Here is a 21,432-nt window from a genome sequence, read left to right as displayed (position 1 = left end):
AAGAACAAAGCACTGAGGTTATTTCTATGTGGTTACCGGCTCATATAGGTATCATAGGAAATGAAAAAGTGGACAAATAAAAAAGGAAATGCAAAGACTAGGGATGAGAGGAAGAGAGCTGAATAGTAGACCGGAGTGGGGCTCTAGTAATCTGGGAAGACGGTGCTTTACAAACTGATGAGGATTGTTTAATAGTGAGGAACATAGATACTGAGTGGGACCAGAAGATGGCAGTATTGCAACAGGTAGTCGGCTGAACCCCGGCTTGTTAGCCAAATGGTCAGCGGAGAAGATGCCCATTGTCTATTGGTGCTTATTAACATTTATTGTTTCTTTAAATTTATGATAAAAGATGAATTTGATTAAAACCAAAGCCTGTATCCAAGACTGTTTGCTGTCCTGACTCCTCAGTGGTGGAACCAGCTCCCCACTGACTCCACACAGCTCCCCCACAAAGAAAAGCAATTCCAACTTGTCGAGAAGGAATGCAGCATTACACAGTAACCGTCTTGTGAATTCACAGACGGACAGACATTTACATTCTTAATTTCAACTTGGCAGGACAGAGGATGGGTTAAACATATCGAAAGAGAACCCCAATCTGCAGTCCTGAGCATACACTGTAAAACAAGTGGTGGAACATTCATACTCATACAACATAAACTTCTAACAATTAAAAATAAGTACCTTCGAAGTGAAACGTTCTTTTGACTACAAACAGTCTTTGGTGAGAAACGGGGATTAAAACCACGTGCCACTGCAGAAATACAATCCTAACAACAACACACTGGCACGGGAATGTATATTTGCCCTCAGACAGGTAGAAAAAAGAGACACAGCAAAAACATTGTTAAATGGGAACACCTTACATGTGTTTGTGTGCGTGTGTGTGTGTGTGTGTGTGTGTCCCTCTGAGACCACTTCAGATATACAGACCTATATTTATTCACCCCTGGCTGCTGCAGCTGCGCCATGATCTGCACTTGATTATTTACTTTGCAAGCTGGTTCTTCAAGGTTTGTAACCTTGGTTTCAGTTCACTGTGGCCCAACGTAAGAAGTACCTGCTGGATGAAGTGGAATGTGAGCTTCATAGACTTGGGGTAGTTCAGATGCAGTGCATATGCAAGTCCAAACAGAAGGCACATATAGCTTTTGGCAGGTCTTGAATGTTGTCCATCACAACTTCTCCTTCAACGAGACTGGACTGAGATGGAGGGAAGATGAGCCGACAGCACCTTCTTTCTCAACGAGGAGGATCCCAATCTCAATGTGTCGGAATGAGTCCTCAACATCTGAGTCCTTTACAAATAATAATGTAATAACACAATGACATTACTCATCAAATAACTATCAATAATGTTATGCCATGTAGCCTAGAATCAGACGCACAAGGGAAGGCGTGAACTTCATTCTATAAAACTGCTCACAGGGTTCATCAAGTAATGGTGACAGTTGTAAAATATGCTGTCATGGTCCTACTAGATACTCTTTCAGAAAGTAAGAGTTACTTACAAAGACTGGCTTGTAGAAGTCGGTGGGATTGTCCCCAAGGATTATAGGAAGCCCCCTCTGCACCAGTGTCCGAATATCAGTTGGCTCTGTAGTCTTTTGGAATGACAAGAAATGAATGTCTATAAGAAAGCTGAACCAACCAAACACAGTTTTGATTGTAACTACTACAGTAGCACTTTGTGTGTCATTACATCAGCTGTGAAAAACAATGCAAATGCGTAATGGAAATGTACTCACCGTGGTCTGTTTAGAAAGCTCTGCCAACAGCTGCCCAACGTTCCCTCTTTTAGATCGAAATATATCATGAGCCGAAGACTGTGCCGATCAAGGCTTTCGTATCATTCTTGCTTGAGTTTCTTGCCCACTAACTCCATGCACACCTGTAAGGTACAGAGAATGCTCCAGTATCACATTTCAAGACTACCAGCGTGAGGTGATGCCAAGAGACCTCAAATAATGCCAAAAAGTCAGATGGATGTATGAAAAGACCTTAGCAATATAACTCTCGAACATACCTGATCTGTGAAAAGCGCAGGCCAGCGTCCCACCATCACGTGGTTGGCAGGTTCAGACTCCACCTCAGGTCCATCTTCTGTTCTGTCTGTAACCCCTTTTCTCAGAATTCACAATATTTACACGTCCACTGCATCTTCACAAGAATCTGTAAAAACAGAACAGAAGAAAACTATTAGCTCAACTTTCAACTCAACACCCATGTTCCAGTAGCATTAACTAAACTGCAAAACGTTATCCAGCCTCTGCTAATAACCATATGGTGAGTCTCAAACTTTTTCTGACACGCCCCACTTTGGAGGAAGAAAAATATTCACACCCAACTGAATTTTTATTGAAATAACAACTTTGTGAATGCATCTGTTCTTTTTCAAATAATGTAATAAAGATAGTTGCCATCACTTAAAGTAAACCAGATTGCTGCATCAGACAAAAACAAATAAAATGTGCAATCACTTTGTTAGAAAAATGCAAATACAGTTCTAGCTGCGCACAAAATAACTAATATTTTGCACAACAAATGCTTATTGTGGCTGCAATTAACCGGTTTTGCGCTAAATATATTTTCAAGATAATTATAATAATGTGCAAACCTGTGCAAATCAAAACAGAATTAGTGCAAATATGTGTAATCCATCATGTTTTATCAGTATTAGTGGCTGCAATGAGCCTGCTTTCATCTAATCTGATGTTATGTTTTTACCTTGCTTCGATGTAGAGCACTTTGTAAACTCTTTTTAATGGTGCTGTATAAATAAATGTATTATTATTATTATTATTATTATTATCTACAAAGCTTTTAAAAATGGGGTTGCAGACTCAAGCTTAGTTGAGCTTAGATCTGTATTTTGTTTTGAGAGAGGCAACAGCAGAAAAGCACACTTCAATGCTATTGAAGTGTATCAGTTGAACATTGTTACTTGAAATACACCATTAAACTAGCGAGTCATTTCGTGTCCTTCTCGCGCACCAATGAAAAGTAAGTCCAACCTACCGCTTTCGGAACCCCATTTATAATTGGTCCACCTAGATATCAGTCACAGCTTCCATGGCAACGGCCATCGGACCCGGAAGTTATTGTCTTCGCCGCGAAAAATCAACAGTTCAACTTCAGAGCGGTAGAAACTTCCTGCAGATACGTCTAATAAAAAGCAGTTCCTACTTCCTACCGGACTAAGCCGGACTAAGCCGGACTAAGTGGAACAGCTGAGTGGATAGAAGGTTTGCCCGTACGCGTGCGGTGTGCTGTGGCGGTAATGCGGCGGGGAACAGCGGCTGTGAGTGTGGAAGTGAAGCAGGTGATAGGAGCTCTGTGCAGACTGCTGGCGGCCGCCGGCCTGGAACCTGTCCCGTCACCGGACAACTTCCGGCGGGCGAAGTTCGGCGGGGGACCCGAGGTGGTACGTTCCTGGTCGGTTGTCACTGTCAGGGTGCAATGTAACTGTATTTGAATCTAACTCTAAAGTAAGACTACATGTGTTATTATTATTTTACAGCTGTAGTTCCTAGTTACTTAATTTAAACTGTATTAGTTAGCTATGAGTAGCCTATATCAAACTATATAACGCTGTTTTAATGTGATGATTTCTTTTTGCACAATAGCCAAACAAGTCCTTTTATACCGGTATGGTGAATTATTTTCATGGGACAGCATGTGACAACGATACCAGTAAAACAACAATGACATCAACAGGGTGTTAAAAAGGAGCAGAGTTTTGGAGCACCTTTTTAAAGCAGCACATGCTTGTGTCCCGTGCTCTGTAGTGGCAGTACTCTTCCTAGTAGGCCTGTGCTGCACATGTTCGACGTGCTGCACAGACATCTTCCTGCTTGCTGTTGTTTCCCAGGAGGACCAGTTCTGGCAGCTTCTCGCCAGCTTCCTTCAGACATCTAGCGTTGTTTCCCGGGAAGCCGCTGCACAGCCAGGAGGAGGTAAGTCACCTTGATCCCTCTGTGGCTTGAATGCTGTTTGTCAAGGACTTCCAAGAAGTCTGTTCTGTGTGACTATCATCTTCATCATCATCATTATCATCATCATGTGACTCTTGCTCACAACCGATATGATCATGCACCCACGTGTTTAAACCTTATTTAACTCCACTGATTACCACTGCACTCCTTGACTTGGACTGAGTTCTAACGTTTACTCTTTGCAGACCTGAATAGAACAAAAACAAAACAAGTCTGTGCCGCTCTCTGCACATATCCAGGACCAAACCGATTACCATCTGTTGGTGGGATGAAAACGGTGTGTTTTCTTCATCTGTGTTTAGCCACAGAGAACAGGAAGCTGGTGGCGGCAGGCCTCTGGCAGACTGGCTACCATGCGGACTGGATGTATGGGAGCTGGGGAGGAACAGGAGGAGAGGAGCGAGGGAGACTCTCCAGCAGAGACCTCCTCCTGGCGCTGGGCTGGCTGCTCGCTACAGGAAAACTGGAGGAGCTGTTGACCCGGCGAGTGCAGCGGCTGGACAAGACCCTGCTCACGCCTCCACCTGTGAGTATGCCACCGCGCTAAACCTAATTCTGTTTGAGTGTTAGTGTATAACTTAATGTCTCTCCGTCAGGTGAACCGTCCGCTCCCCAACAAGCTCCCGTCGGATTCTGCATCTCTGAGGAAACTTCATTGGCTCATTGGTTGCCTGAGATGCCAGGGGCGGACCCTGCTGTCCATGCAAGAGGAGCGGACTCACTTGCTCCACGCTGTGAGAAACATCTCGTCTTTACCAACCTTTCCACATGCTGTCGTTCTGTAAATATAATGTCAGGAAACATTGCTTGGGTTGAAGCAAATTCAAATGTTTTGCGCAGGAAGTGTGCAAAGGACAGAAGTTTCAAATCTGAACCGGAGCCAAGACTTTTTCTCCAGCACACTGGCTGTTTAAACCCTTCAGGAAATAAGGACAAGTTGTTATAATACTTAGGTAACTGATATATAAGTGTTAAGTTCTATGAAATCCATGTTTTTCTCAGGTTTTCTTTGCCAGCATTGCCTCTTCTGTATCCTCCTCCTCCTCCTCTGATCAACGCTCAGCCGTGCTAAGGGAGGTAAGAGTGCACTGCCGTTATTAAAAGGAAATACCAATATCATGCTCTGCCTTAAGTTAGAGTTACATAACTGAACAATTTCCTCTCTGTTTACAACCATGTGTTAAACATTTTCTATCTTGCTATCTGGCCACAAAATCATGTTATCTAGGCCAATAAAATCAAATGTTTTTGTGTCATCTTCTTCCTTGACAGTGTGTGTGTGTGTGTGTGTGTGTGTGTGTGTGTGTGTGTGTGTGTGTGTGTGTGTGTGTGTGTGTGTGTGTGTGTGTGTGTGTGTGTGTGTGTGTGTGTGTGTGTGTGTGTGTGTGTGTGTGTGTGTGTGTGTGTGTGTGTGTGTGTGTGTGTGTGTGTGTGTGTGTGTGTGTTACAGGACTGTGTTTGTGTGCAGCAGCTCTGTAACCTCTTAGAAGCATATCTGAACTGGAAACGGGTGGAGAAAGTCTTCTGGACCTGGATGGTGAGTGAAACCGAGCAGCACAATTCAACACAGAAGTGAGTTCCAGCAGTGGCCCGGTTCACACCGAGCATCAGCACGCGATGTTGGTTTATCGGATCACAAGAGGAAACGAATGACCGCAACGCCTTTTTCCTCCAAGTGAGGAAATAGAATATTGTCAGTACGCATTATCCGGTGGAAATTCCTCTTAAGAAAAATGTTGGCACTTGAAGATCCAATCATCACCCTCAGATGATGATGATTGGGTGATGATTTACTCTTGCATGACACACGCATTGTGTGTCATGCAAGAGTAAAACAAATGGACTGGTCAAAGTTGTCATGTTGACATTTAAGGTGTGTTGATTTAGTTCCAACGTCAACAAAAGCAAGAAAACATTTCCCCTTTTATAAAAGCTGCTCATTGCCTTTTGAGTGGTACAGTTAATCTTTTCTTTTTTTTTCTCAGTCGATTGTTAGCTAAGAGCTTCATTTGCTCGGCACAAATAAGTAAATGAGATCTTCTGAAGCACAAGCCGGTTAAAACCTACAACACACGTGGTGTTTATCTGCATGTGGAGAATGGAAAGGAGATCCGATAAGTGGTCGCTGAAGACGCATTCTAATGCCGGCCGTGAAGTCCTTCTAAATCTTTGTAATCAAAATTGTAGGTGCACATTCCTTGATGTGCCATGTAGTTTCTTGTCACGTGTAACTGAAATTGGACACTGATATATTCTTTTCTTTGACCCTGTATATTGATTTATAATTACCAGCCAGCCATGTGTGCCTAAAAATGTGCGTGTGTGTGTTTTGTAGGACAGTGTGTTGGATTGCCATCTGACAAATCCTGTCGTTGAGAAGCCTACATATGATGCACCCAATGGGAGCGCAAGCGTGTGTCACCATGGAAACTGGGGGCTGGAGAAATTGGAGGAGATGCTGTTGAGGCTGCCTACAGGACAGGTGTCCAACACACACACACACACACACACACACATACTGGCTGGCGCGTCCCAAAAGAGAATCTTCCTTTAGAGACCTCAAGGATGCGGGCAGGTGCATGTCGGCCAAACTAAATGAGCTCTAAAAATGAAGATCGAGAATCTAGCGCTGCCCTGACGTCAGATGGATGCTATTGGATCGGCCTGCTGCTCCTCATTGTTGACCTTATTAAAAGCTCTTCCTATAACCATAGAGTCCAGGCCTCCTCCTGAGACATAGAGGTGTTGGCACAGAGCCAGACTGTCTGCCTCTGCCTTCCCTCTTTGTTCTAACAATACTCTCTCTCTCTCTCTCTCTCTCTCATGCAAAGAAAGCAAATGAATACACGTTCAAAATGTTGAACTATTTCTTTAAACTTTTATTCACCGCATCATGAAGACTGTTGACCACTCAAAAACAAGTTGAATAAAGTGCTATAAGTGTTCCTTACTAAATAGTAAGGAAAGAGCAATTTATATTGAAACACAACATATTGCAATATAATTACTTAATGAAGTATGTCCATTATACCTTCAGAGTACGTTAGTGCATTACAGGGCTGTTCAATTACAAATTCAATTTAGCCAGATTTTAACATTACCTTTCTACGTAAAGACCTGTGGAGCTAACGTTAGCAGAGTGTGCCAGCACATCCTTAACTAGTGCTAGCACTATGCTATGCTAGCTACAGAAGGTATGCTGCATGTCTACACCTGCTGCTTTTGCTTTTTAATGATTGTAATGGTGAATAAAATGGAACAGAGTTCTTCCTTCATTTCATTGTCTTCTGTCTTGATCTCCAGGTGATGTGGTGGTTCACTTTTACACTGGGATCTGTAGACTTTAGCTTCTATCTTTTATCTTTTGTTGTTTTCACTGCTGAGTCAGTTTCACTTCCTAAATATATCACATATTGTACACCCTTCGGGTCTGCTTCTCTCTGACATCGCTTTTTTGTTTTTCCAAAAACTACATAATATTCTCACAGAGTGCAGTTAGTGACAGTGTGGACTCCATGGTAACATAGCTCTGACAGTTTGCAGAGTAGCAGCAGTGGGCGGGGCTTACCGAATGGACAACCGAGAGCTCACTCTTAAACTACTTCTTTCTCCACAATACAATATAAATAAGAACATATGGCAAAGGTTAATATTATCAAAACATTTTGTACTAGATACATTGACTGTAGTGTTGTTCTTGATTTGTAATGATATTTGTGTGGTGTATGTTCCTGTTTATGCCCCAGAAAGGACAGAGGAGAGGTAGAGGGGATGCTGAGGACGGAGGAGGAAGGAGGAGGTCGCAGGGTGGATCGGACACCTCTTGTCTCCCTCCTCTTCTCTCCTCTCTCCCCTGCCAGCCCTCCCTCTCCCAGGTCTACCGAGCCAGGCTCCAGACCGGGAGGCCAGTTCGACACAGCAGCCAGCCAGCAGAGGGGACCTACGGCAGGGCCGAGACTCCGGACGAGCTCCCAGCGTCTCAGGCTGCCCAGCTGCTGCTTCAGACAGAGGCTCTGCTGCTGGAGAGGAGGGACAGGCAGAGACTGGCCAATAGGATGCAGCTGCAGGAGATGATTGGCAGGATGGACGAACTGGTGTTGATACCACCACAGACTTTTTTTTAATCCTCAAAATGCCTATTTTATTTATTCAGAAATAAACACAATATGGATGTTCATGTTTTTAGTTTGCCAAAGATTCACTCGACATTCGGATGGAAACCAGATATTTTATTTTTCACAAAAATGATAATAACTTGTCTTAAACAAAGGTTTTTTTAAACAATTAATCTCACAAAATACAATTACATTCTTTATTATATAATTAAAAAGTGTTTTAAGAATGCATTGTATAAGACATTTTGGGAAACACTTGACACATGACTAGCCTAGCTTAGCATAAAGATGGGGGTAAACAGCTCCCCTGGCCCGGTCCAAAGTGAAATAAATACCTGCAAAACCCGCAGTCGTTAATTAACATGTTTCTCCTTTGTTTAATCCATACATAAATCATACTTTAAACAGAGTGGTTTCCCCCCTTTCTTAAGACTTTATGCTAAGCTAGGCTAACCCCAACCTGACTCCAGATCAGTACTTAATGCTTAATGACATGAGATTTGTATCAATCTTCTCATCGCCCTCTCTGAAAGTCTTGCAGTCTTAAACCACTATTTTATAAGTTTTGTATATTTATTTGAAAGCTAAATATATCTTTAAATATTCATATGGATGACTAAAAAGAATAACAATAGTATTAAATTCAGCCGTACAACTGAAAGAAGTCAAACACAAGTTAGTCATTGAAAACATTATTTGCATCTCTTTATTCATCAAATTGAATAACACCACATGTATTTCTGCATTATAAGATATTGAAAGTGCTACAAAAAGTAGGAATAATATGTTAAGTTGATAGACTAATAATACAGCAGGTGTTAATGACTTGATGTGTACAAGCGAACGTTCTTGTCTCATGAGTTGATGGACTAAGCATTAGCCCCAGAGACCCGGGGGTATTCTTTCAAAAAGCTTTTTGCCAGTGCAGGATGCAGAGAGGGGGTTTGATTTTCTGAAGGACTGTAAAGAGTAAAATGATCATGAAGAATTCACCACTAGTAGTTTCTGCATGTAGGAGTTGAGCCACTTCTGTCTCTCCGCGGAGGTGAGGAGTTTACTCTTCTCTCTGAAAGCAGCGTCATCCGCCATAACCATGTTCCTCTTCACCATACCGGCGCCCTGAGACGACCACTCGGGGGGCCACGCCCTCTCCGCGCTAGAGAAACGCAGACCAAAGACCTCAAGATCAGTGACTAGAAAACCATCCAGGTACCAAAGTCTCCACACTCAATGTATTACTCACATTTGTTTTGTCTTCTCATGACACATGCAATTGTAGTTTAAATTGTCAATTTAAATTTAAAAATCAACGTGAAATTAAGTCTTTTTTAGATCGCTTACCGTAGTCTTATTGTGCACCCAAAGGAATTACAAAAACATAGATTATTGTATTTTTATATCAAAATACAATACGCATGTCTGATGATGTGATTACATAAGCTAATACCAAATATTTCCCACCAGTTATGTCATGAAATCCAATCATCAATCCATCTGCAACTTTTGTGTGTGGGGAGCCACAGTCCTCCAGAACTCCAGATCGGGATTGCCCTAAAGTCTACTTGCCCACTTTTTACCAGTCTAATCAAAGGAGAAGGATTGGATTAACGGTAAATCTGAAAACTGAACTCCAGGTTTCAAAACAGAAGTCCACAAACCAACGGGTGACGTAATGCCACGTCTACTTCTTACATACCGTTGACATTTTGGGAAATACACATATTCGCTATCAGAGTTGGATAATATCAATACCACTCGTTAAATTCAAAGCTACAGCCAGCAGTAGGTTAGGATAGCTTAGCATGAAGATTGGAACCGTCTAAAGTGAACAGAATCCACCCCTGCCAAGAAATAGACACATAACAGTCATATTTTACAATTCGGTTTTTGTGGTAATTAAACAAAATATAACATGTTAATTTGTGAACTTAATACCCCTGTTTCCAGTCTTTCTGCTAAGCTAACCATCTTCCGGGTTGAACTACATAGTTAGCTCGCAGATATAAGAGTGGGATCAATCTTCTCATAACTCTCCACTCAAATGGCTCGTTGAATGAAATATTACCGAAGTAAATAAAGGAGGACATGAAATCAGAGTTAGGCCTAGTACCAGATTCGACAGGAAGAGACAGCTAAAAGTGCTGCCAGGCCCACACATACAGAGTTCGACGGTAACGGCTAACGCAACTACCGGCACATACACTGCTACACGTTGCCGCAACACCTTTGACGTTTTCCCTCACTATGCAGTTACCTCGCCTCTGCCTTCTCAGGGGCAATCAGCCACGCCTCCCTCATCGGTCTTGCCTTGCTATCAGCTCCGAGGCTGGGCATAGACATCATTTGAATGCTCCAATCACGGAGAGAGATGGAGGGGAAGATGACATCCCAGTCGTCTCGTTTCGGTTCCTCTGAATCATCAGGTCTTCTGGAATAAGATCATATTAAACTGAATTATTCCTCGAGAAACATATTTGCTTGCATTGTATGTAGGAATATCAATATAAGTACAACATATTAAGGAGAAAATAAAGTTAGGTCTCAGTGGTCTGTAATTATGGTACGTATTCACTCCAAACCAATGTGCCATTAACACTCAGATTTGCTGCTGCCTTGATGAGATTGAGTGATTTCCCACCTGAGAGTTAGTCGAGGCTGAGGGAAGCCAGATGTCATCAAGGTCAAACCCAGAATGGAAAGCAACAGGAAGGACATACGGGGGATAGCAAGCAGCTCAGACATCCTAAAAAAAACAAAAGAAAGAAGAAAAAAAGATGGTGCCTTGCAAGTTACATATTAACTGAGTTGTGTATTTACAAACCGATTTAACAACAAAATAATAGAAAAACAGAAACCTATTTTCATCATAATACATATCAGTATGTTTTTTACAATTCAAGGCGACCGTATTGCTACCATTTAAGTTAGGATTCTTTAAATTAGAAGGTTCTGAATAACGCACTTTCTCAACCATGTGGTTGATGTCTCGTTTTTTGTAACAACTCAGAATACAGTATATTTGAAATTAAATAAAATAGGCTTTGAATATGTCATAACTTCTATGTAATCCACTTGGAGCTCTATCCAAGCTCTTTTAACATCAAGACCAAAAATCTACTGAAATTATACTTGGAAGCTGCTGGTTTGATGATCATTTTGGGCTCTGAAATGAGCCAGAAATGATTGAGGCACCCTGACACCGCTCTTCCCTGCTGCTTTAATGAACCTGTGCTTGTATGTTTGACACAACTTACAAGTGTCTTTTTTTTCAGAAAATATTTCACTGAGAAATGTTAGACCAGCAAATTACGTTGTATATACTCCAATACAGACTGTAACAAATCCTAACACCCTTTGAAAATAGCCTTTTGTTTTGAGTATTAGAGTCGTAGAGGTTTAGTATGTGCTCAGCTGGATCCAAATTCAGTCAGTCACAGTCAATGAAACACAATTGTTCGACTATCTTAAGCCTCTTGTGGGAAGAAAAAAAAATGCACTAACATACAACACAGCTTAAAGTAAAATTAGCTTCATGCAAAGGTGTTGGTTCTGAGATTTGTTAAAGTTGTTAGTAGTCCGGCTGATTTCTTACCTGCTTCTCAGGTGGATGTGTTGTCTGGTAAAGGTTTGTAACAGCAAGGAGCCTTTCAGGGCTGAACTTCAGAGGTTAAAGGTCAGGCCTCCCACAAGCAGAGGTTTGTTCCAGGGCGAACAACTGATCACAGCGACAGAAATAACTACTGTATGTGCAGTTTGGTACTTTCTGTTGGTTGCTGCTTTCTATCTACCACGTATTTCCTCTCTTGTCTTCTCTGAATAGAAAGAAATGTTGATAAAAACTTTACGCTTTTTTGTTGTTTTGCCGGTTGCTTCTCTAAGTGCCTGTGCGCTGGTCAACAGTGGTTGAAAAGCATTGGATTCTTGACGTACATACTTATATACCCTTGACTGGAGTGTTTTAATGCCCCACCCCCCTAAGCCACCCACACATATACGCAAGCATATACACCTTTCACCAGATCAAACCGACTTTGAGTTTAGCGTGCAAGAGGGCAGCCCTAGTGGAAGTGCTGTTCGCTTGTTAGTGTCCTATTTCAAAGACTCTTAGTCATGGTGCTGTTGTGGAGAGCCCGCCATCTTATTACTGAATATCATTATTGTGTGTGTGTGTGTGTGTGTGTGTGTGTGTTCATTCTGGCAGGTTGAGAAAACAATGGATGCTTCTCTCAAAGACGAAGGCATTACTGTCGTCTTGGCAGAACAAAAGTTATTTATGTTGGGTTGGGAACAATTATCTTACGTGATGTCAACAATGGAATATTTTAAATGAGACAACAAAATCTTGTGAAATAAATTTAAATTCAATTCAATTCAGTTTATTCAGTATAGCCTAATATCACAAATTACAAATTTGCCTCAGAGGGCTTTACAATCTGTACACATATGACATCCCTGTCCCAGGACCTCACATCGAATCAGGAAAAACTCCCCAAAAATAATAATAATAATAATAATAATAATAATGCATTTAATTTATATAGCGCTTTTCATAATACTCAAAGACACTTCACATAATTAAAACATCCTAAAAGCTAAAAATAAAAAAATAAGAATAGCTAAAATACAGGTAAAACAAATAAAACAAATAAATAGGGACTTTCTGAGTCACTCGGACCCTGATAAGAAAACAAAAACAAAAACAAACAATCACACATTAAAAGCAGTTCTGAACAGGTGGGTTTTGATTTGCGATTTGAATAAGGAAAGATCAGTGCAGTCTCGGATGAGTTTGGGGAGAGAGTTCCAGAGGGAGGGGGCAGATATGGAGAAGGCTCTGTCACCCCACGTCCGGTGCTTGGTCCTATGTGAGATGAACAGGAGATTGGCATCAGAGGAGCGGAGACGACGGGATGGAGTGTGGTGGTGGAGCAGGTCGGTGAGGTAGGAGGGGGCCTGATGGAGTGTGGTGGTGGAGCAGGTCGGTGAGGTAGGAGGGGGCCTGATTATGGAGGGCTTTGTGAGTGAGGAGAAGGATTTTGTATTGGATCTGTTGTGGGACGGGGAGCCAGTGAAGGCTCTGGAGAACAGGGGTGATGTGATCACGGGAACGGGAGTGGGTGAGCAGGCGAGCAGCAGAGTTCTGGATGTATTGGAGTTTGTTTAGGATTTTGGAAGATGTGCCATAAAGAATACTATTGCAATAGTCAATTCTGGAGGCGATGAAGGCGTGGATTAAATTTTCAGCAGCAGATGAGGAAAGTGATGGGCGGAGACGGGCAATGTTTTTTTAGGTGGAAAAAGGAGGTTCTGGTGATTTGTTTGATGTGATGTTCAAATGAGAGGTTGCTGTCAAACATGACTCCGAGGTTGCAGACGTGTGGGGAGGGAGACAGAGTGGAGTTGTCAATGGTGAGGCAGAAGTTGTGACTGGTTTTGGTGAGAGATTTGGGGCCGATGATGATCATATCCGATTTTATCACAGTTGAGTTGAGTTTGAGAAAATTGGTTTGCATCCATGATTTAATGTCAGTGAGGCAGTTGGTCAGAGTGGAGTGAGTAGCAGTGGTAATGGCTTTTGTGGAGATGTAGAGCTGGACATCATCAGCGTAGCAGTGGAATAGGAGACCGTGATGACGTATGATGTTACCAAGAGGGAGCAGGTAGAGGATGAACAGAAGAGGACCAAGCACCAAACCCTGGGGGACTCCCTGAGACAGAGGAGCAGTGGAGGAGGTGCAGTTGTTGATGCTGATGAATTGTTGTCTGTTTATTAGATATGATTTGAGCCAGGAGAGAGCAGTTCCGGTGATGTTGAGGGACGATTCGAGGCGGGAGAGAAGGATGTTATGGTTGATGGTGTTGAAGGCTGCAGTGAGATCCAGGAGAAGGAGAATGTTGAGGTGGCCAGAGTCTGAGGAGAGGATGAGGTCATTGGTGCCTTTGAGAAGGGCTATTTCGGTGCTGTGCTGTGAGCGGAAACCAGATTGAAATGGCTCGAACAGATCGTTGGAAATGAGGTGGTGGGTTTTGAGTTGTGCAGCGACGACGCGTTCCAGTATTTTTGACAGGAAGGGAAGATTTGAGATGGGCCGGAAATTGCTCGTGGTCTCAGGGTCGAGTCCAGGTTTCTTGAGGATGGGGGTGACAGCAGCCAGTTTAAGTGTGTCGGGGACTGAGCCGGAGTTGAGGGTGGAGTTGATTATTGCTATGATGAGTGGAGCGATGGCTGGGAGACATTCCTTGGTGAGAGTAGATGGTATGGGATCCAGGATACAGGTGGAGCTTCTCATTCCTGTTGTGAATGAAGAGAGCTCCAAAGGGGAGACAGGGGAGAACTGAGAAAGGGGCTGAGGGGTGAATATGGGGAGGGCGGATGGAGAGATGGAAAGGGCGGGTGAGGTCTTCAGGTTGCTGTAAATTATATACATTTTTGTATTGAAAAATGAAAGGAAAGAGTTGCACTTGTCGACTGTAAAGGATTTGGAGGTGTTGTCCCTGGGTTTGAGAAGCTTGTTTATTGTTGAGAAGCGAGCCTTTGGGTTGGAGGAGCCAGCGTGTATGAGGTGTGAGTAGTAGGTGGTCCGGGCTGAGATGAGAGCATCTTTGTATTGTTGAAAGTAGTCAGAGTGGGCTTGGAGATGGACTGTTAAACCAGTTTTCCTGCAGAGTCTTTCAAGCTGGCACTTACGGGATTTCATGTGGTGGAGATCAGGAGTATACCAGGGAGCTGAGTGAGTGAATGAGACAGTTTTGGTTTTAATGGGAGCAAGCTGATCAAGACAGGAGGAGAGTGTGTTATTGTAGTAATTTACGAGATCGGAGGGATTATCAGACAGTGGGAAAGGGGAGGCCGACATGGTACTGGCAAGAGAGGCTGAAAGAGTTGTGGGGGAAATATGTTGTGCTTGGTTCTTGGGATGGGGATAGGGATGACAATGTCCACGGTGATAGCCAGGTGGTCGGAGATATTGAGGTTGAGGCTGGAGAGCTGAAGTATTGTGAGACCAGTGGAGCAAATCCAGGATGTGACCTTGGCTGTGAGTGGGGAAGTTGATGTGTTGTGTGAAGTTGAAGCATTGTAGCAGTTCCATGAGTTCTATGGCAGATTTACATTCCGTGTCATCAATATGGATGTTAAAATCACCAAGGAGGAGAACGGCAGGTGAAATTGCACAGAGCTGGGTCAGAAAATCAGAGAAGTCAGAGAGGAAGGAGGGGTTTGGCTTGGGGGGGCGGTAAATAACAGCAATTACCAGAGGAGTCGGACCAGAGAGTTTGAGGGCAATATGTTCAAAAGAATGAATGGCAGGAATGGGAATGGTGGTTGTTTTAATGTCCTCCCGGTGGACAGCAGCAACACCACCTCCCCGCCACTCTGGACGAGGTTTATCTGTGTATGTGAATCCTGTGGGGGTGGTCTGGTTTAGTGAGAAATAGTCCAGGGGTTTATGCCATGTTTCAGTGAAGCAGAGAAAATCAAGATTACTGTCCGTTATGAATTCATTCAGAATGAGGCTTTTGTTATTGAGTGAGCGGGTGTTGAGCAAGGCCAGTTTCAGGTGACGTTGCATTGTGAGGACTGAGGAAGGGGACGGAGATTGGACCAATTCACGTGTGGTATGTTGTGATGACGTAACAAGGAAGTACGATTGCGACAGGACCACAGGGATGGGATGGAGTTTTGGGACGTGAAGTTGTAGGTGAACATGCGGCCAGAGCCTCTGTGTGAAGGATGGCCTCGGTGAAGTATTCAATGTTGTTTCAGAATGTCAATGCAGTCCGGGCGCAGGAGGTTATCAAAGCCGCGAAGCTCCGACAGCAATTGGACTAAACCCGGAAGTCTTGGGGCTAGCGGGCTAATTACTCTTCAGTTCAGTTGAGGTTAGTCAAGTGTTTACATATATTCAAGGTGATACTCTAGTGTTTGTAACCACAGAGCTAGCAACCTAAACAAACAGGCAAAAAAGAAGTGAAAAACACATGAGCAAAATAAAAACGCGAAAACACGAGCGAAAAATCGAGGCTGCCATCAAGCGGCCATCTTGAATTTCTTTGGTGATCACATGTGCTTCTTCTCGCCATCCACATTCCTGGCAGCCCATGCGGTTGTGACTCCTTTCACAGGGAAAAAAGGGAAGAAACCTTCAGGAGAGCAACAGATGAGGATCCCTCTCCCCAGCTGGACAGATGCAATAGATGTCATGTGTACAGAATGAACAGCATTGCAAAGTTACATAAACACATTACATGAATATGACAATGTATGAATGGAACTCCAATTTATGAAACAGAAGGAGGTAGAGAGGAGGGGGGGGCGGGGCGATCAGCAGGGCCAACGCGAGACCGGCTCACCAGGCATCAGACACCGCTAGGTCCAATGGACCCTATGAGACGTGAAGTCACAAAGACTCCGGGGAGGAAGCAGAGTTAATAAGGTTCAATGGAGAGATGTAAATTCATCCATAAGGAGAGAGAGAAGAGGAGATAGGTTATCAGTGTATCCTAAAACATCCCCCAGCAGCCTATAAGCCTATAACAGCATATCAAGAGGCTTGACCAGGGCAAACCTGATTCAGCCCTAACTATAAGCACTATCAAACAGGAAAGTCTTAAGTCTGTTCTTAAATGAGGTGACTGTGTCTGCCTCCCGGACTGAAAGTGGAAGCTGGTTCCATAAAAGAGGAGCTTGGTAACTGAAGGCTCTTGCTCCCATCCTACTACTCTAGGAACCACAAGTAGCCCCGCATTTAGTGAGCGCAGCGCTCTAGTGGGGCAATATGGTACTACAAGCTCCTTAAGATATGATGGTGCATCACAAATCAAGGCTTTGTAGGTGAGAAGAAGAATTTTAAATGTGATTCTTGATTGTACAGGGAGCCAGTGCAGAGCAGCTAATACAGGAGTAATGTGATCTCTTTTCTTAGTACACGAGCTGCAGCATTCTGGATTAACTGGAGGGATTTAAGAGACTTATTAGAGCAGCCTGATAATAAGGAGTTGCAGTAATCTAGTCTGGAAAGTAACAAACGCGTTGAACCAGCTTTTCTGCATCTTTTTGGGACAAGATGTGCCTGATTTTTGAAATGTTACGTAGATGAAGAAATGCAATCCTTGAGATTTGCTTAACGTGGGAGTTAAAGGACAAGTCTCGGTCAAAGATAACACAGAGATTCATTACAGTGGTGTTGGATGCCAGGGCAATGCCATCTAGAGAAACCACATCACCAGATAATTGATCTCTGAGGTGTTCAGGGCCGAGTAAAATAACTTCAGTTTTGTCTGAGTTTAACATCAGGAAGTTGCAGGTCATCCATGTTTTTATGTCTTTAAGACATTCTTGAATTTTAGCGAGCTGGTCGGTCTCCTCTGGTTTGATCGATAGATATAATTGAGTATAATCTGCATAGTGTAAGAGTTCAAAGAATCTCGAGCTACCTGGTGCTTGGAAGAAGAAGCTCCGAAGCCAGAGATATATAATAATCATTATTTAATCATAACAAACAAGAGTCATCTGTATACATACATGGTCCAGGCCCGGACGCGCTCACATGGCTTCACTTCCACAGTCTCCTGACGTAGCCAACAGTTTCTGTCTGGCGTCACCACGTAAGAGACCACATTCACGTCTCACAATTAGTTTTATTCGCAGTCCATTCGCTGAGCTAAGCTCCCATTGGTTAGTGGAGGTATTCATGCAAATACCTTTCAGAGACACAGCATGCTACGCTGACCAGCGAATAAGACATAAGGTTCACACCTGAGGGTTAGTTCCATTGGCCACTTCAAAGAATGCCTCAAATCGGTAAAGTAGCGGGGTCAAAGATCACACTTCCGGTCAAGGACAGGAAGTTCCTCTTCAGAATAAAACCCTATTATCCTGCCTACAGAATAAAAGCAACATCTCAGGTTTCAATCGGCATCCCTTTAACTACTGTCTAAACAATAAAACATCCATTCATTCCCATGCATCATACAATGAATCATTACATTTGTCATTAACAAACAGAATAATAAAACAGTGATCCTCTCTTATGCTTCATAATACATTCCTCAGAATATTCCTCAAATTAATGATCATATCTTTCTTTATGTATTAATTTAAAACATAACCTCTCTTATCTACATGTGCAAGTGTATATAAAATCCACTACAACCTAACAATAGCAATGAAAGTTTATGGAGTGTTTCCTGATAATGTTGCCCAAAGGAAGCATATATAAGGTAAATAAAATTGGTCCAAGCACAGAACCTTGTGGAACTCCGTGATTAACGTTGGTGGTCATTGAGGCTTCATCGTTTACAAATACAAATTGAGATCGTTCTGATAAATAGGATTTAAACCAACTTAGTGCGGTACCTGAAATGCCAATCGACTGATCCAATCTCTGTAATAGGATGTCATGATCAATGGTGTTGAACGCAGTACTAAGGTCTAACAAAACCAGTACAGAGATGAGTCCTTTATCTGATGCAATTAGGAGGTCATTTGTAATTTTCACCAGTGCTGTCTTTGTGCTGTGGTGTTTTCTAAATCCTCACTGAAACTCCTCAAATAAACTATTCTGATGTAGAAAGTCGCACAACTGATTTGCGACTACTTTCTCAAGGATCTTAGAGAGGAAGGGAAGGTTAGAGATTGGTCTGTAGTTAGCCAACACCTCTGGATTAAGAGTGGGAGAGGTTTAATTACAGCTACTTTGAAGGAATGTGGTACATGGCCTGTTAGCAAAGACACATTAACAATATCCAACAGAGAGCTGCCAAATAAAGGCGACACGTCTTTAAGCAGCCTCGTTGGGATGGGGTCTAAGAGACAGGTAGACGGTTTAGAAGTAGAAACCGTTGAGGACAATTGGTCTAGGTTAATGGGAGAAAAGCTATCCAAATATACACCAGGGCATACAGCCGTTTCCAAGGCCACTCCTCTTGCTGACAGATCGGCACTAGTTGAGGGCAAGAGATCATCAATCTTGCCTCTAATAGTTAAAATCTTTTCATTGAAGAAGTTCATGAAGTCATTACTACTGAGGTCTATATGAATACACAGCTCCACAGAGCTGTGACTCTCTGTCAGCCTGGCTACAGTGCTAAAGAGAAACCTGGGGTTGTTCTTATTTTTCTCTATTACTGATGAGTAATTGGCTGCTCTGGCATTACGGAGAGCCTTTTTATATGTTTTAAGGCTATCTTACCAAACTAAGCGTGATTCTTCCAGATTGGTGGAACGCCATATACTTTCAAGCTTTCGTGATGTTTGCTTTAGTTTGCGGGTCTGAGGGTTATACCAGGAAGCAAACCTCCTTTGCCTCACTGTCCTTTTCTTCAGTGGGGCTATCAAGTCTAGTGTCATTCTCAGTGAGCCTGTAGCACTATCGACAATATGATCAATCTGGGACGGACTAAAGTTAGCACAGGAGTCCTCCATTACTTTGAGACGTGGTATTGAATCAAATGCAGAAGGAATCACTTCTTTAAATGTAGCTACAGCACTGTCAGTTAGACATCTGGTGTAGAAACTTTTGACTAACGGTGTACAGGAAGAGTATAAATAAAGTAATAGTAAATTCAACCTACAACAACGGACTTGACTAGACACTGTGTTGTCAACTATAAGCTTGAATTGGCGAACTTGTTAGCATACAGCTACTTATTTATTAGAATTGATTTGGAGTTGTGTTTGTTTCCACCTGCCCTTTAACACATGGATCATTTGGGAATCTACAACCGTGCTAACGGCTTGTGAGACTGTGCTTGACAATAAAGAGTAACTGCACACTCAAATGTGTTGTTTAGTGTTTAGCGTGTTGATGTTTAGCGGGTATAATATAAGTTTAAGTGGTAGCATGCTAACACTTGATAATTAGCACTAAACACAATGTACAGCTGAGGTTATTGTTTTTTAGATATTTAGTCATAAACCAAGGTACAGTATTAGACCAGATACATTTTGACCTGATGATGGCGCTAGAGAACAGGGATCAAAGTAGACAATTCAACCGAGATGGACCTGTAAATGAAACGCTGTGCCTTTCAGTTCAGCTCAGCTCCCACCCCGAACCCAAAGCCTTGGGACAGCAGCACCCTGCAGTGTTGGAATCGATACAATTTATACCCAATGACACACTTTTATTTGCAGCATCGTGAAGTATCATAGCAAAACTATTCACAAATACTGATATGAAAAGTTTATGTACTGTTAAAGGTTAAGTTAAGAGAGAGACTTCATTCTCTGCTCAGGTAGACTCCGCTGTATCTTTACATGCAGTAAATAGTAAATAAATGGCTGTTAGCATTTGTATGGCAATTTTGCAGGACTTCCCCATTCTTAATTGCACATATAAAGGTCTGAGTGGCTCAATAGTTTTTTTCAAGTGTAGGAATTGTAGTCACTGAGCATACCATAGTGTGAATAACTAATGTTACAGACTTGAAGGTCATCACACAAATGTGTTCACTGCATCTAGTAGACACAACAATGATTCCATCATGTGTCCACTGTCTCTAAGACAACCTTGATGGGAACATCTGTGGACTAAAGGCATCTGTAGATTTACTGCTTTACATAGACACCTTGTTAGTATATCAAACTAACACATTCACACTTTACTGGAAGTGATGAAATAAAAATGTGATGTGTCCATTCGCACAAGTGTATTTGATACCTCGCCAGAATGGAAACAATATCAAAAGTGGTGGAGAATCGGAGGTTTCTCGGCCGACAGGAAGCTTGTTGCCATTTAAGTACCTCATTATGGCTCTTGCTGGAAATAATGACCTGCAGACAGGAAGCAGCTGGCCTTAACAATGTCTGTGTGACACACTGATGTTAAGGTAACAAGCGTCACACACAAAGTAGTGTCACCTCATACCGCCTGTATTCTCATCAGAAACTCCATCAACTCCCATCAAACCGAACTGTTTGAAATGGCATTCAATCAATGATCAAATCCTGGAGAAACTTGAGTGAATCGTGGTATTTCGATGTTAAACGCTTGTTGACAGCCCCGGCATCACCACGGTCTGCTAAGACAAACTGTGATGCGAGCTACAATATCAGCAAAGCATTTCAGTGATGGAGAGGAAATGTTATGCTACAGTTTAGCCTACCCTTCTGTCATCGTGATAAGCCGTAACGCTGAGCTGAGATCACACAGAATGCTAAACTGTAAGAGATCTCTGCAACTCTTATTATAATATATATATATATATATATATATATATATATATATATATATATATATATATATACCTCCATACGCACACTAGTCATGTTGCTTCGTCCGGCGTTTATCTTCTGTACTGCCGGCTCTGCAGCGACA

General features: G+C 42.6%; 2 protein-coding genes across 2 annotated transcripts; one reads left to right on the top strand and one right to left on the bottom strand.

The window, feature by feature from the left end:
* The first annotated feature begins 3,065 nt into the window (after nt 1-3,065).
* tedc1 (tubulin epsilon and delta complex 1) lies at nt 3,066-8,175 on the top strand. The gene is made up of 8 exons (XM_034525690.1): nt 3,066-3,427; nt 3,875-3,959; nt 4,301-4,524; nt 4,595-4,732; nt 5,001-5,075; nt 5,449-5,535; nt 6,334-6,480; nt 7,745-8,175. Exons 1-8 carry the CDS (start codon nt 3,284-3,286, stop codon nt 8,120-8,122), a joined length of 1,278 nt encoding a protein of 425 aa, XP_034381581.1. The 5' UTR covers nt 3,066-3,283; the 3' UTR covers nt 8,123-8,175.
* A 916-nt stretch (nt 8,176-9,091) lies between these two features.
* pth2 (parathyroid hormone 2) lies at nt 9,092-10,855 on the bottom strand. The gene is made up of 3 exons (XM_034525492.1): nt 10,752-10,855; nt 10,368-10,541; nt 9,092-9,269 (listed from the first exon to the last, which is right to left on the bottom strand). Exons 1-3 carry the CDS (start codon nt 10,853-10,855, stop codon nt 9,092-9,094), a joined length of 456 nt encoding a protein of 151 aa, XP_034381383.1.
* Between the last annotated feature and the right edge of the window lie 10,577 nt (nt 10,856-21,432).

Source organism: Cyclopterus lumpus, chromosome 22 (assembly GCF_009769545.1).
Source record: "Cyclopterus lumpus isolate fCycLum1 chromosome 22, fCycLum1.pri, whole genome shotgun sequence".
Lineage (NCBI taxonomy): Eukaryota > Metazoa > Chordata > Actinopteri > Perciformes > Cyclopteridae > Cyclopterus > Cyclopterus lumpus.
The sequence above is the reverse complement of the archived record's forward strand: the minus strand, read 5'-3'. Positions and strand labels throughout refer to the sequence as shown.